Source organism: Gavia stellata, chromosome 6 (assembly GCF_030936135.1).
Source record: "Gavia stellata isolate bGavSte3 chromosome 6, bGavSte3.hap2, whole genome shotgun sequence".
NCBI classification, from domain to species: domain Eukaryota; kingdom Metazoa; phylum Chordata; class Aves; order Gaviiformes; family Gaviidae; genus Gavia; species Gavia stellata.
In genome coordinates this window covers 38,538,729-38,554,901 of record NC_082599.1, presented here as the reverse complement: position 1 = coordinate 38,554,901, position 16,173 = coordinate 38,538,729, and the positions used below count along the sequence as shown (strand labels likewise).

Below are 16,173 nucleotides of genomic sequence, written 5' to 3'. Positions count from 1 at the left end.
GGTGGGCTTTAAGTTTTTGCTTGTTCATCACCGTTCTTCGAGAAAAAGAGGGAAGCAAGAAAGCCTTGGAATGAAAAAAAGCAGGGAAAAAAAGCTGGGGGATGAAAAGGGTTTGGAAAGGGAAAAGGAAGGTGTAAGAATAACTGGAGGAGAAAAAGGCCAGGGTAGGGGAGAGAGGAGAAGGGGGAGGGCTAGACAAAAGAGCACGTTATTTGGGCTTGATTTTGTCCTGATAGACACAACCTATATAACTGCTTTGAAAGAGGCTCTGAATGCAAGATGGGGTCTGCTGATAGCACAACGCTAACTCATTTTTTATTATGCTGTTAGCAGATGCCCTCTCTATATATTTATAGCCTAATTACTCCTAGTTACCTACGTATGACTCTGTTTAATACTTTTCATGCCTCACGTTGGCTAACAAGCTGCAGTTTAACACAACTCTGTATTTCTGAGGCTTCAGGCTAGATTGGTGAGAAGGAAACATAACTATGTACAGAAAGGGTTAGGTTTATAAACAAGTAACTGGTACCAAAAAAACTGGAGAAAGCACCAAAGCATTTCTCAAGCTGATAGCATATTAATTGCATAACTCCCTTTTATGTAACTAAGTATAAAAGACATTTTAATAACTATAAAAATGAAAGCCAGAGTCTTTCAAGAACTGAGGAATCTTCCAGGCTTGAGTTACGGATGCAAATGTCCTTAGCACAGAGGACGCTTTGATATGCTACCACACTCCCCTAGCAGTTTCTGATCAACCACTTTTAAAGGATGGGGTTGATGTCTGTTCTGTGGCTGGCGAGCTGGGTGAGAGTGGAGCTTCCCACAACGTCGCTGACGGAGGAGGAGGTCGTGATGGTGTTGTGCTGGATGACTTGCTGCTGGGAGCAAGCTGGGACCGGGCTCGCGGGAGGACTGCTCTCGGGACCTGGGAAGGGGGTGAGGGCACAGAGACAATACACATTCATTTTTCCATCCGAGTAACAAGCCCATCCTGGAAAAGTGATGTACTACTACGGCAGCAATACTGACAACCTGAGACATGCACAAGTCCCAGGATTTCAAAATACAGTTATCCAAGACTCTCTGTCTTCTGATCTTTTGCAGTTTTTGTTATTTTTTTTAAGCCAGCTTCTCTGCTATCAACCTGACTTCAGGAGCTGGGACCTTGAAAAAGTCCAAGACTTTAATGATTATGAAACCAATGTCAGGACAAAAAGTCCGATATCTTAAGATCTATAAAATCAGTTGGGATGCTTAAATGCCTTATTCGCTCCAGCAGGAATCAAAATTAGAGTGCAGTGCACTGCAGCACAGAAAAATCTAATTCAAGCAACAGTTGATAGGCATGTAATGCAATTACGTATTTTTTTCTTTGAGTACTGTTAAAAAGCCAGATGCATAGTGATGCAGAGGAGACAGAAATGAGCTCTATTTTAAGGGAATGCTGCAATTTAGCAAATATTAACCCTGAGGCTCTTCTGAGCCGTTCTAGAGCCAAGCAAAGAATTTGTCCCTAAATTACCACACTGGCACAATGCATCAACTAGCCAGAATCAATTCAACATCTCCATTAAATGAGATTTTTTGCAAAAAATGAAAGATAAGAGTTAAAAAAGAGTTGACAAACCTTGAAAACCTGCGCCACGCCTGGTCTGCGCCACTGTCAGAGCACAGTACCATTTTCGCTGGAGGGGACTGTAATGTTTTCCTTTTTAACTTTCCTTTTGAGAGTTATTTTAAGGTGCTGGCAGTGCTGTGCCCAGGAGGACTCTTGCAGGTTTGGAGCTGTGAGTTCAAGCGGGATCCTCCACAGGGGAGCGAACGTCCATCCGTGTGCATCTCCTTGCCGAAGGGAGGGGTGGGGAATGCAAACCAGAGCTTTTTTGGTTTTGAGCGGGGCTGGATTAATAAGGGCAGGAGATTGGATGGCTCGGATGATGTTTGAGAAGACAGGGTCAAGTGAGAATATGACCAAGAAGGGATTCTGGAGGGAAGAATTAGAAACTCTGCTTTCCTGTGAGCAGTGTGGAGACAGTGCAAACATACCAGCTACTTACTTAGATATCCTTGCGATTCTTTCTGCATAGCTGTTATCGGACAGTCTTTATGTGTTAACAATAACTGTTTCAGCTGTGCTACCTCATTTTTCAGCATGGAAACCTCGTTCTAGAAAAGGAAGAGAGGGTTTGGTTTGCCACAAAGCTTAAACCAGGCTCTTCTGCAAAGTTTAAACCCAAGAACACAGACACTGCTCCACAACTTCAGAAGAACTGAGCAAAAACGGTACTCAGCGCTCGTTTGCTGGGTTTATGTTAACGTTCGTCCGTGACATTATTTTATAACTTCTTCTGAAGGCAATTTGGCTTCCAGATTTGATGACATAAACTGACAAGCAAACTAACCTTTCACAGCACCAGAGATACTTTAGGCAGTGTTTTAATCCACCCAGGAAATACTCTGGCTCTCTGCATCAGGCCGGGGGCCAGACCCGTGGGGGGAAATGGCAGCCTGCTGCGCTGGGCAGCGCGGTGGCAGGGCTGCTGTCACCTACAGCGTGTCACCCACAGCTCCGCTACGGCCGGTGCCTGGGTGCTGCTCACACCTCTGTGTTTGGGAGGAGTATGTTTTGGGGGAGTGCCATTATGCGAATGGTCTTTCTGCTCTTGGCAGCACACAGGCACACCTCTGGATGGGGCAGAAGTACTGTGCCCACTGTAAGAAGGGCACCACCATAAGAAGGGCTTTTATTATATTAATTCAGGGTACTTTCATCCATCCACTTCATTCTTTTCCTTAACGGTAGACTGATCTGTTTACAGTCCTATCTCCCTGGCTTTGAATGAGGGATTAGCTACATGCCCTACTCTGAAGAAGTCTTTTACAGCCGAGTTAATGGCACTTCCAAAAAAAATCCCCCCAAAAAGCGGTGACAAGAAAAAAAAATAAATACAACTCCGTCTAGCAAAGGCTTCTAAATCCCAAGACAGCTTTTTCCTGACTTATCCCGCTAAAATGCAATTATTTCTTTAATTGAACCACACACATCTTGATTAATGGACTTTGATTATGCCTGCGCTCCCAGGAGGAGCCGGCCGTGCGGGGGCAGCCCCGAGGGCCCCCCGGCACCGCCAGCCCCTCCGAGCACAAAGAGCCCCTCTGTGTCCTCGGGGGCGCGGACAGTGGCTCGCACCTGAAGCTGCATGTTTGTCTGGGTGAGCTCTTCTGCTTTCTTTTCCAGTGACATCACCCAGACCTTCCTCTTCTGTCTGCAGCGCGTGGCGGCAGCTCGGTTCCTTTCCAGAAATTTCCGCCTCCTCTCATCCGGGTCTTCGTCCACCACTCTCCTCCGGCGACCTCCGGTCGGCTGCGGCGGCTGTATCGTCTGCGTGGGCTGCATCTGCTGCGCTGCCGGCGAAACCTGGCGGGGAGGAAGAGGTTTGGCAGGGGGTGGTGAGGGGGGCAAGTTACGGAGGGGGATGCTGAAAGGGGAAGGGAAATCTCACGCGCTCGTCCTGCTCCCCGGCGAGGTCTGCAACAGGCGCGACTCGAAAGCCTGCGCCAGATGCCACTGAAATTAGCTGCTGGCAAATCCTTGCTGTGGTCAAAGGGGAGGTTTTTTTGAAACGATGCTCTGAATATTAGTAGGGAAAACATTTTTCCCCTTACAGTTATTAAAAACATTTCACTTAGGTACTTTCTCTGACACCACCTATTTCAAACCTGAAATGTCAAGTTTCTCTCAGCAACTATTTTAATCAAAGGACAAGACTGTAGGGGCCTTATTTCTGTCTCTCTTTTTCTTTCTTTTTTTTTTTTTTAATTGCCTGCAAAATTTTAGGACATTTCCATTTCACAGGCTCCTCCATCGCTGTCTCACGCTTTACCACCTCTGGAGATGGGAGCTGCAGTGCTCTTTGCACCTGAGTGGAGCTGGGAAGCCGCGGGCTGGGATTGCGCAAGGGCAGCAGACCTCAGTGCCCCTCAGCTAGGGGCAAAAGAAAGGATTTAGGTACCTGAACTCGAACTTGCATTTTGGTATCCCTGCACTGCATGGAGAAGGGCTATTCCCCTTCTCAAGCGTTTCCATTTGACCCCCGTGGATGCTGTACTCCCTTTTTTTCAGCAGCCTGGCTTTGACAGCAGAGGCACCCCACATCCAGTCCCGCTGCTACGGAACTATGGAAAAATATGTATTTATGCTTTTTCAACTGCAGGAGAGTATTGATCCTGCTCTTGAGAGTAACTGGCCCATGCCATTAAAGAAAAGGCGCGTGGTGGGGGCAGCTCCACGTAGTCTGTGCTCTGACTCCTGGGTGGATGAAAGACATGCCCACGTCCCTGCCTGGAACCAGCATCAGACCTAACGTTCAGCTGCCTGGGAATAGCTTTTGGACCGCTTTCCTGCCTCTCCGTGGAGTCCAGGCCATGGGGCTCTAGACTGTGCTTGGGGCTCGGGAGTCCGACTCACAGGTCCCATTGCTCGTGCCCAGCGGAAGCTGCTGCACTGCTCATATTGCTGCCGTCGCTGCTCCGGCACAGTCTGGAACCGTCTGGAAACTTGAATTGTTGACTCAAAATTAAGCCTCTTGTTCTGGCAAAGGCCCAAACCTCCAAGGTGCTTCCTTTTGACTCTAGGGAGTGGACATACTCAGTGCTTTGTCAGACTGAGCCCTGAATTTCAATTGCGGCTATTAACGTGTGTTTGCCTAACACCTCTGTCTGTCTCAATTAAAATGATACTATCGTCTTGCGAGGTCGCTTTTCTGTCTAGAATCTCACCACAAACTGCAAAGAAGAGTTTGCTCCCTCCCCCAGCTGACTTGTGTCAATTAAAGTGCCAATTTTACGTGTAATTATTCTGTGCATCTGATAACGCTTTTTGCATAAAGCCAAATTTATTCCCAGCTTTATGTTGCACAGTCAGGGAATCTCTTTCGCAGGAGCAGAAAAATGTTTTAAAAAAAATACCTTTCTAAAAATAAAAAAGCCACCCTGCACGTTCTGACTGAATTTAAAATTTCAGCTTGTATTAAGTCCGTATGTTTGCTGGTAAAATCTCCAACCCTCTGTCCACGCCGGGGGTTGGAGTCCCAGGGCTACGGCAGCTGCAGAGGCTGCAGCCACCAGCACCGCGCAGGATCACCAGCCAGAGCCAGGCAGGACCGCCGGCCACTGTCCCTGTCCCCGCCAGCATCCCCAGGCTGCCTCCAGGAGATGGCTGCCGAGGGATGCCAGCTGCTCCCCGTCCACCGGGGCTGGGCATGCTGCCTCTTTAGCAAGATGTCTGAGTGTAGAGGCCTCAGAGATCTCTTTTAATGTCAACATGTCATCAAAGGCCTTTCATTTTCTCACATACAACACCTTTCGGGACTTCAAAGATTTATTTATGTTTCTGGACACCAAAAGCTTTCCTTATTCCATTTCTCCTCTTTTTCCTCCAGCATTAAAAAATCTTGTTTCTTAACTCTCCTAGTCGGGTCTGCTACACAGGCAGAAAAACGTAACTATAGAATTTTTTTTTTTCTCTTTCCCCTCAAATGGTCATTTTCTCCTGAATAACTAGTGAGTCATTTTGTTTTCAGAATGTAGCAGTCTTTGGGCAGTCAGAGTGCATTTTCAGAACAACAAGATCTTCTCTCTTATCTCTGGCAGATATTAATTTTAAAGGTTGCCATTACATCACTAATAATGTCACGTGGGATAATTAACTGACTCTTACTAGATATCTCTTAACCCTGAAATCTATTAGGTTATATCTTACTAACTGTCTAAGCATCATTCTCTAGCAGGATTTTGCTGCCCTGCCTAGGGACATAAGAAAGAAAATGAACATATATTAAAATTGAGGTTAATTTTTTTTTAGAGGATGCTAATCATGTATCCATAATGAAGACAAACGTAGGACAGCTAACAGAATGAAGGAGCATCCAAACCCCTACCCCTACTCTGCTTAAGCTATCACTCTGGCAAGTTTGATATGAAGAAACCTTCATGGGACCAATACAAGAATAATAGTGTCATTTTTGTAGTAGTTGAGGCGACACAGCTACAACTTGATAAAATATCTCTCTTTCTCAGAAAGATACCTATCAGAAGGTGATTTCTACTTTTATCCTTGATCCAATACTTGTCTGTTCTTTGCCACTTACTACAAAACTAATACCCATTCATTCATTCTACGAAAGCATAACTCATTGGGCTCCTGTGTATCAAAATGGTAGCTGAAAAGCATGAAATGAATTCTGGCATTACAGAAGGGTGTGGTGTAGAATAACAACAGTCTCGGCATGGGAGCACATAGCTCACAGCGGCGTGGACCATGCTGTCATTTGGCAGGTGGTTTGGAATGGAAGAATCCGGCTCAGAAGAATAAGGAGGTTAATAATTAGTAAAATGCACCATAAAATTAACGTCTGCTGAGGCAATCTGACCCCCAAAGAGGCCGTTACCATGGGCACTATGGATGAGCTTCGAAAGTAATAACCAAGTGGTTATTACTCAGCAAACCCTTCTTTTCTCCCCAGTAATGCATCTGCTCAGAAATCACTATTGCCTTCGCACCATGGGAGCAGGCGTGCAGCAAGAGCTCTGCTGCCCGGGGAAGCCGCTGGCCCTAGGAGTCCTGCTCAGCCTCGTCAGCCATCACCCTCTGTTCCCATCCTCTTGGTGACACACCTATGGACAAGGTGAAGACCTCCTTGATCCCTGATGGGGCCCGTTGCCTCCAGTGACACGCTGTACATGGCAAAGCTCATCTGGCTGCAGGCCCAGCTTGAGACTGGAGTGAACCTGATGTAGCTTTATGACTGGCCAGTCAGTCCACCTACCCTGGTGCCCGTATCTCTTCTTGCCCGCCTGTGAGTCTTTCGGGGTGCCTAGTTAATGGGGAATACAAAGCACAAGAAGTTGAGGCTGTCCTAACTGGAATGACTCAAAACCGGCTTCAGCAGCACGTAAGTTAAGAGGAAGAGATGGCTGTAGCACACTGGCTCATTGGCTGATGTCTTATCCTTAAACCTGGGAGGTTTGTCTTCTCGTGTAGCTGTTTTCTCCTCACCTGTTAAAAGTGGTAATATGGACATTTTGCAGCGGTGCTTCATACTGTGGTATCTGACTCCCTCACCTGCATTAACATGTTTATCCTCCCAATCCCTCAGTGAGGTGTCAGTACTACTACCCTTGTTTTAAAAGCCTCAGAGAGGTTTAGTGACTTCCTCCATCTCATCCATGGGGTCCTCAGTCCGCTAAGCACAACTTCATCCTTGCTCTCTCATGGATCTCCAAGACAGCCATCAGGTTACTTTTGGTTTCTCTGTTATGAGATAATGTCTTTTTATTGGAGTTTTTAAACAACTCCAAGGAAAATAACTCATTAACAGATGGGAAAATAATTGAATTCACAAAGTAAAAACTGAACTAAACTTAGGAAAGCTCTGGACATCTTCTCACAGGGGAGTCTGCTGCTTTCTTATTTAGACTGTTTCTCTAAAGCTGACAATTCATTTTACATTAGCAAATGCTTTAGGGAAATCCCATGTGCTTCCAGCCACTGCAATAATAAAGCTAGATGTTAGTAAATAGTTAATGTTGTGGGACACTGGGATGTCAGCCAAATCCTCTCATTTTCTTTAATGTTTTCTAAGAGCTTGTCTGAAAGGTATTTGCAAGCAACACAATACTTCACAGATTGAACTTCTTACGGCTGGCACTCCTCTTTGTCCTCATTCTATGCACTGCCCGCTTGTCCTCCTTAAATTTGCTCCCCTGACCTGACATGTTACAGTCTGCCCCCAGAGCTTTATTTTTCTTGTGTGATCCTGATGCAGAAGCCTATCATCTTAAGACATTAATGGAATTTCTCTTAAAAATGACTCTGCTGAAGTCCGTGCTCACTAGTTCATTAGTTCAAGAAACATTCTGTTCAGATATTGAATTATCCAAATTGCTGAAGCCAATATACCTGTCCAAAAATGGAGACCTTCATCTCATTCAGTGGAGACCTTCACTGAGCTCTCATCACCTGAATGCAATTCAAAACTGCCTTCCTGGTTTAAATATCTCTCCTTGGATTGGCTTCACCATCTTTTTCTCCTGACACAACATCCACCAACTATTACCTGCACTCTCAGCTGATCTTGGCTTTCTCTCATACTCCACAGCTGGGGGGTGCTATCCCCTTCACAGCATCGGGATCCTTTGTTCTTTTCCTCTAAGCCAGTTTTACCTTAAAACTACCTCTACTATCTCCAGTCTTGACAGGAAATAAATAGCTCATTAAGTTCATTGAGGGTACTTACTTACTTACACACACACACACTTCTTGCTTTGAGTGTGCACATGAAGTGCCATTTTACTTTACTACAGATTGTGCTATGCATTTCTGTAGGTAGAACACATACAGATCTTTAAATCTTGGCCTGAGAAGTGTAGGTTCAAGCACATTAAGCAACATATATAATATGCTAATCGCCGTAATAAAACTCATCCATAAAAGGATATGTGGCAATTTGCAGAGCTCAGAGCACTGAAAAACCTTGGAGCTCCTTATTAAGTAAGAGCTTAGAAATATCTAGCAAATTAAGCACTAAAACAAGTTGTTGCCTCACTCCGTTTTCTGAATAAAGTTTGCACTTCCCCACCATTGGTAGCGGACATTTATGAGTAGCCTGAGGGGCTTGTAACTAACAAGATATGTGTGCAAGAAGAAACAATACAGGGATCAGGCTTTAACTCCACATAACAGCAAAACTCAACGATGCAGCATGGCATGAAGGTCTACCTGTGCTTGTCCGCCTGAGTGCAGCGGGGGGTGCGGCGAGGTCTGGTGATGTGCTGGATGTGCGTGAAGGTGTGAGTGGTGGTGGGGATGATTCTGCTGGTGATGAGCCTGAGGATGAGGATGGTGCGCTGGATGCTGGTGCTGATGCGGGTATGAGTGATGAGGTGGCAGTGTTTGGTGCTGATGAGGATGTGAGTGCATATGATGATGTGGCGTCTGGTCCTGTCGCGAGCTCATCATTTCCATCATGTGGCCCATGGTGTTCATATTCCCGTTGGACATGGCGGCAGGATGATGAGTCAGTGCTGCCTTCAGTCTCTGTAACACAACAAGGCAGAAAATTGAACATTCATACATGATGACCTGAGCAATCAGAATAAGATTTCTGCTGTTGTAGAAACAGTGCTTTGTCCTGCGTTTTCAGATTTATTTAGTTTTTTTCTTGCTTTTCCCTTGATGAAAGGTATATGATTTCAGTTTGAGAAAGAACATATTCTTGGGCTCTAATCTAGTTTTCCACTGTAAATACGTAAAGATATAAACATCTGAACTGAAATTCAACAGTTACACATCTCCTACTGTGCTGCTGAGGAAAAATAACTGGCTCTAATCCTTTTCTCTTTGGCCAGCTCAGTAGCATTAGCTTCATCAAGCTTGTATTCTTGCAACTTTTAAAAAGGAAGGTCTGATTAAAATAAAGGTGAAATGAAGTCTGATACTTAGTTCCCCTCTCCTTTTTACTACAGATATTATTTTTAAAACTTGTTGATAAATATATTGCATTGACGTGTTTTTCAAATTCAGACTCAGAAATGTTCTACAGTTGTACTAGCACACAACCTGGTCTTTTACCAGAAAGACAGGAAAATAATGAGGGTGGCCTCAACCTGATCCTTTTTCTTTGCTGGGAAGTTCAAATGTCTGCTGTGTTGTTATCACATGCTAATCCCTCTCTCTGTTTTGTACTCCTCATGTTTTGTACTGTCACTGGATTGGGCCCTGGTGTCCTGTCTGGAGCAAAACTCTCCTTAATACCAATAGCATCCATTCACTTTTACCTGAACACCACCAAAGGGCAATGGGAAGGGCTGCCACATTTTGGACTGCAGGATAAGGGCCCTTGTGTAATAGGCAATAGCTGAAATACAGAGAAAAAAAGGTTCCCTTTCAGCGCAATTACAGGGTCATCCCAAAGCTGTGAGCTGTACTGGCATATAGCCACCTCGCTGATGTTGTCCTACCCTTGGACTACTGAAATCACCAATGTCCTAGAGGAGTGTGCCAAAGGTACCTGACAAATGTCAGCTAGGAGAAGGGCTCCATCCAAACCCATAGAAACCTCCTTTGTATCCAGGATTCTGTGTCTTGCTTTACAGGCAGCTACCCAGGACTGCTTTACTTCTTTACATTTTGGAGAAGTCAACATAAGCTTGCTTTATTCTCACTAATCCAAGTAAGTAGTCAGCAGAAAATGGTAAGATAAAAATGCAAGGAAGGAGGTCCAAGATATCACTTGATGCCAAACTAGTATGATCCGAATAACCCATGAACTAGCTCTTAATTCATTATGCAGCCAGAGGATATAATGAGTAGCAGATAGCTCATCAATAAGAGATGCCACCTATAGGACAGCCAGCAAGAAACAGCAGTGGTACGAGGAACAGAGGTGTGCCTTTTCCCATAGCAATATCTGTGGGTCACAGATGATGGTCAGAAGATCCTCCAAGCCAATGTGGCTAAAATCTGCCAGATTGAACTGCATTTCGATTTTGTCTTTAAAGCAAAGAGAATGACTGCCAGGACACTCAGAGCCTATAGACAGGAATTTCAATCTACTTTATATTGAAATAACATCTGTCTGTGCAACTCCACTGCAAGACCACAGGTAAAGGATCCTATGTTCAAAGCTGCTACCCCATTCTGTTTGTGCACCCAGGAGTGAGGAAGAAACAAATTCTTAAGAAAAAAGTTAAAAGAAAAATATTAGTCAAAAAATAGAAGGTTGTGGAAGAAAAAAAGAACTAACAGGGTCAATTCAAAATATCATCCTCAAATTTTTGTATTCTACATGCTTTTGCAGACTTTATGAAAGTTAGTCCAGTGAGAGTCTCTAATAGATCCATTAATCCAAATTTGGTGGCTTATTTCACTAATGATCAATTGGCTGAACAAGACTTTAAAAAAAAAAAAAAGAAAATAAAAGATAAGATACATTTGCAAAACACATCAGTGCTTCGGTTTGTGTGAAGGAAAACTAGACTGGTGACTTTAAGAAGTGTCCTTACAGAAAGCCAATCAAACCATGACCGAACTTGTCAAAACCTCATGACCTTCTCAAAAAGAGATGGAGGCAACTATGGCAGCGAGGTTAAATAGCTCCTTCCTTGCCTCTAAGGTCAGAACTGAGCTCAGTCTAACATCATTAGCAGTAACCTATCTGGGGTATAAAATGGAGGATTTGAGCAGCTTTCTTCCTTAATGTTTTTGAATTCAAGTGCTACCCTGGTTACTGCAAGCAGCTCTTCACAACGCTCAGAATAACTGGTGTTACCCAGGAGTGTATTAGGAAAAATATGGAAAACAACACATGAATAAGTCAAGTCATTCTGCACGTCACTCTTCAAAACTCGCTAAGACCTTTTTCATGGGGCTGAGCTACGACTCAGATCTAAGCCAAAGCACCAACAAAAGGTGTCGTAACTTTGTTTTCTGAATCAAAACGCAAAAAACCACCAAGCTCCTGTTAGCCAGTAGTTTTATGTGATGAATACCTAACTAAATCTACCAATGCTATGTTTGTCAAAGACCTCTGCAACTGAACTACAGCATGTCTAAACTGCAGATTTTCAAAGCCAAAAAAAAAAGGAGGGAAGAACTTAATCTGCGAATAAACATTTTTTTTCAGCTGTAAAAACTGTGGCTTATTAGTGTGGCAGGACTTCAAGGAGAATAAATTATTTTGTTTTCTTTCCATAGCCCATTCTACCACATCCATTTATTTGAGATAGCAAATCAAGAGAGACAGTGAGAGGTCTGACATGCAGCTGGTTTCAGTCAATAGGGGTCATTTCCATTTGGTCTGTGTATTTTATAAGCTCCTTGTTCACTGTTCCCAATGGGAGGGTGGGCCAGCTGCCCTGGATCCCAGTCCTGGTAAGAAACCAGCTCTCTACCTCATCCTGTCCCAGGGCAGCAACAGCCATCGCCCGGCCCTCGCCTCCCTTTAACTTCGTGCTTAGATCAGCTCCGCAGCCGCGAGAGCCCTGCCTGCACACGCACCCAGATCTTCCATTAACCAGTCGCTGCTGCGCATCAGAAGCATTTGGGGAACGATAAACATTTTTTTTTTATTTGGTCTTCAGCGAGATCAATTGTTTTGGATGTTTTAGTTAGAGCACAGGGAGGGAAAATCACCAGAACTTGGTGAACTCTTTGCATTGAGTATGTGTAGAGCTGGAAGGGCAGGTTGCATTTTTGTTATTGTTCTTTTTATGTGAGTTAATTGCAAACAGCTGTTTTAGTTTAGTGTCAAATACAATGCGATGGCATCAAAATCAAGTTTACTGGACTGACTACATTAGCAAATCCCCTCTAGAATGAAATGATAACCCAGGACCCATTCCTGTGGCCGTTCAGTTTTTCAGGAACTGTGTGACTGACTTCACCAGAGCCTGCGGGTACCTGGCAGTTCACAAACTGGAGCTGAAACAGAGGACTAACTACTCAGATCTGCTCGCACCAAAACCCGAAATTTCTGCTAACCTCAGTGGCAGCGTTTTTTAGGGCACAATGCCTCTTCTCTCCCTTTTATAGTGTAATTTTCAAAAAAATCCCCGCCAACCTCAAGCCAAGAGGAAATGCAGGTGCTCATCTTACCTGGCTTTTGGCCCTTACTAATTATTTTTATTATTTCATCAAAGCAATATAGTGACCAACATCAGTTACAGCTGATTTCCACTCAATCTAACGGCTGTCAGTGACACAGACAACATGAGAAATCTTTCACAGAGAACAGCCTGCTTTGCCTCTGATCGAGTGAGCAGAGAAAATTCCCTTTTCAGCCTACAGGAAGCCAGAAGCACATAAACACTCATCTTTGATGCTTAGGAGGAAACAGAAACAATGGATATTAGTGCTCCACAGGTATGAGTGCTGTGTTCCCTGTACTATTGCTCATGGTAATGCCCCTGACACATTTACTCTGAAGCCACCCCACTGAATGTCATATGAAGTTAACACCTCAAAGAAGTTATTGTACCTGGAATACTGGGTTTTTTGAAACAGACAGTTTTCACAGTGCTTCCTCCACCTAAAGCCTGACATCATGGTGCAGTGAATTGCTTGATGTTTCTTTTTGTCAACATAAATCATAATTTATTCGCTGAATATCTTTGGGCAAACCCTAAGTCTGCCCAAATGGGCTACAAACATTTGAGATCATGAATGAAAAATATCAGCTTCCCTAACACTTCGGCAGTTCAGGATCTTGCTGCTTTCTAATTTTTCTCTATCTTGATGTGTATTTCAAGGTTGCCTTGGTTTTTGCGCCACCTTCTTTCTCCAAAATTGCTAGTGAAGAACAGACAGCATTTTTTTCAGCTTGTTAGAAGAAGAAAAAAAAAGATCAATAAAACCATAAATTTGGAGGTTGCTTTTCCCACAACTGAAAATTCAAATAATTTTGGGGTTTTCATATGTATATAAATATTTATAGCATGTTATATTTATAGTACAACAGGCTATAAATATTATATTGCATGTATATGTGACAATAAATTACAACTTTCTCACATTTATTCCTCAGTGGGGAAATGACAAAAATCTCCTCCAATTTTACAGATGTTATTACCTGAGTGATCTGTGCTTGCATCAAACAATAAGCTATTATACCATCCAGCTGAATTTTAGGTTGGGACAGACATGGAGTGCTGGTTTTGAATAGGATTGAATTGTTCTGAATAAGTATGCATTGCTGCACTCAGAAAAAAACTCTCTTCCCCTTCTGGTCTGCATGCCCAAATCCCACTAAATTAGAGAAGAGACAAGACCAGCTGTAGTAACAGCTTAATATCTGGTACATTCTTATCAGGAGATTCTATCAGACCCCTGTAGGCAGATGGAATATGATCTCAAAGATATTTTCTCGCACTAGTGACTGTGATTCTAGTCCCTATTATACAAGGGTGTAATAAGTTCCCCACAGGGGATGGAAGAGACTAGAGAGGGGTGGGAAATCAGAAAAAAAAAATACAAACATCAAGCATCTCCACACATCTGCAATTAGGCAGCAACCGCAGGGTAAAAATCTGGCTTAGCCAAACTTCATGGCAAGCATACCATTGACTTCAGTGGCACTAACATTGTTTTCTCGTCTGCGATGGTCAGGTTTTCTTTTTCACTTGTGCTCCTCAAAGCATCATACCCAAGATGTATATATGGAGTTAAGCTGGTGGCAGCTAAAGCTGTGAACAGAACTTCACCTGGCATATTTCAGAGCATCACATTGAATTTTATCCTTTCCTCCAACTACGACTGCGACAAGAGAACATAAGCATAAATGTCACTCAGGTCTTTTATAGTTGGCTGCTTACGAGCATTTCACAGTGTAAATAACAGAAGCCACTTTTTGCAAATGTTCCACTCACATTCATAAAAGCAAATTGGAGGCGATTCATCTCCACCCAGTAAGTGAACTGCAGATACTTATGAGCACATTTCAGAGACTGGCGATTAGGAAGTCTCCGGTGCCACATTAAATGCTTGCTCCTACATTTCTTGTGCAATAAAATACAGTCCTGCATATTGACTGAAGGAGGAGTGAGAGGTGTGCGAAGGACATGAAATCCAGAACCGAAGTGACACATTACACTAATGTAAAGAGAAAAGGGGGATGTATTTAATTCACAGCTCACCAGTAAACAGTGCCAAACTGCTAATCTTCTAATTATTCTCAGGCTGTTTGGCAAATCTGAATTATACTTTTCCCTTCCTTTGTGCTTTCTTCCCTACTTAGTAGGATTTTGTAACAACACGAACAATGGATCGTCATCCAGCCTTCAGTGCAGCTTAGCCTCTAATAAAAACAACAAATTTGCTCCCTTGTCCTTCCAAACGCAAACTGAATTAAACTTCAGCTGAAAGCAGTGAGAATCAACTGCAAACAATCAAAGCGGCAATAAAACTAATAGACACCATGCTGCTCAAGGACGGGTCAGCTGCAAGAGCTGCTTCAGTGTCCCTGAACTCAGGGCACGGAGGAGCTCTGAGCAGCCACGCTTGCTGGTGACATCAGTCCCAGTGACACCTCTCCAGAGGACTGCCCATTTTAAGTAATCCAATGCAGGTCGCAGCCAGGGTGGCCCAAGGGTACTCTGCCAGAACTGCCGTCTTCTGGTGGCGGCATTTCATTGAGAACGACTACAGCTCCAGCGACAGCAGAAAACACAAGTGAGTTTACATCCCATCTCCATCCAGCAATTTCCTTCTGTTCGTCTCAAAGCACCTTGCAAAGGACATAAATGTCATTATCCTCATGCAATGCACCACCTTTTTAAGGATTAGAAACAGAAAAAAATGAAATTCTCCATTCCTATTCTACACGCATTTCTAATGAACAAGTAAATTATCATCAGGACAGAAAATACACTGAAAGTACAGTTTGTGCTTCTCACTATATACTATTTCTTGCATGAATCATTTCTCAATGCAGTGTTAAACAACTGGATTTGGTTTGCACAGGAGTCAGGAAATGTAAAGTTCAAAAAATCAAACCCCTAATTCCCACCAAGTCTAAGTCAATCCCTGCATGTGTATCCATGACAAGGGATGTTTAATTATGTAGTCACGCAACAGACAGCAAAGTGATTTATTACTGGCAAATGGTGTCATATAATTTCAACATACAATACCAATAGAAGGCTCCAACAAATACAACCAGCTTCTGCCTGGTTTCCCCTCTGTGTGCCAGAGTCCGAAAGAAAAGCTGCTACTTAGCTGCTACCTACCCCTGGAGAGGCAGGTTTCTGACAGCAAAATGCCAGACACTTTGGGGATTAATTGCCTGTGCCTGCTATCAGTAGGCAGGCGCATACCTAATCAGCACCCTAATTCTCCAAATAAACAGTTTTTTGCTTTGTTATTCTGCCAGATTCATCTATGGGATAGTCCCATGCATGCTAGGTTGTCACCCATGGAAAACACAGAGAAAGGAGGTGGCATTAAAAGCACTCAGTGTTAATAGCACCCTGCAGGAAAGTCGGAAAACTGCAGCTCAAGGGGACCTGAGTCTCTACTGCCCATCTTCCAATCTATTCTCTAATGCCTGTATTACAGCTCATTCCTGAGCCGAGAGACCATGGACTCTTTCTTCACACTGGACATAAATCAAC

The 16,173-nt window shown here is 43.7% G+C and overlaps 1 protein-coding gene across 2 annotated transcripts in view; it reads right to left on the bottom strand.

Annotated features, from left to right (window-relative positions):
- Positions 1–744: 744 nt before the first annotated feature.
- The window catches only part of CREB5 (cAMP responsive element binding protein 5), a 254,166-nt gene continuing 238,737 nt past the window's right edge, over positions 745–16,173 (bottom strand). For both annotated transcript variants that reach the window (XM_059818931.1, XM_059818932.1), the window contains exons 8-11: positions 8,786–9,103; positions 3,197–3,424; positions 2,064–2,172; positions 745–931 (exon numbers count right to left, since the gene is read on the bottom strand). In XM_059818931.1, the coding sequence (XP_059674914.1) occupies positions 768–931; positions 2,064–2,172; positions 3,197–3,424; positions 8,786–9,103 (819 nt within the window). In that variant the 3' untranslated portion in view covers positions 745–767. The remainder of the gene's footprint in view (positions 932–2,063; positions 2,173–3,196; positions 3,425–8,785; positions 9,104–16,173) is intronic.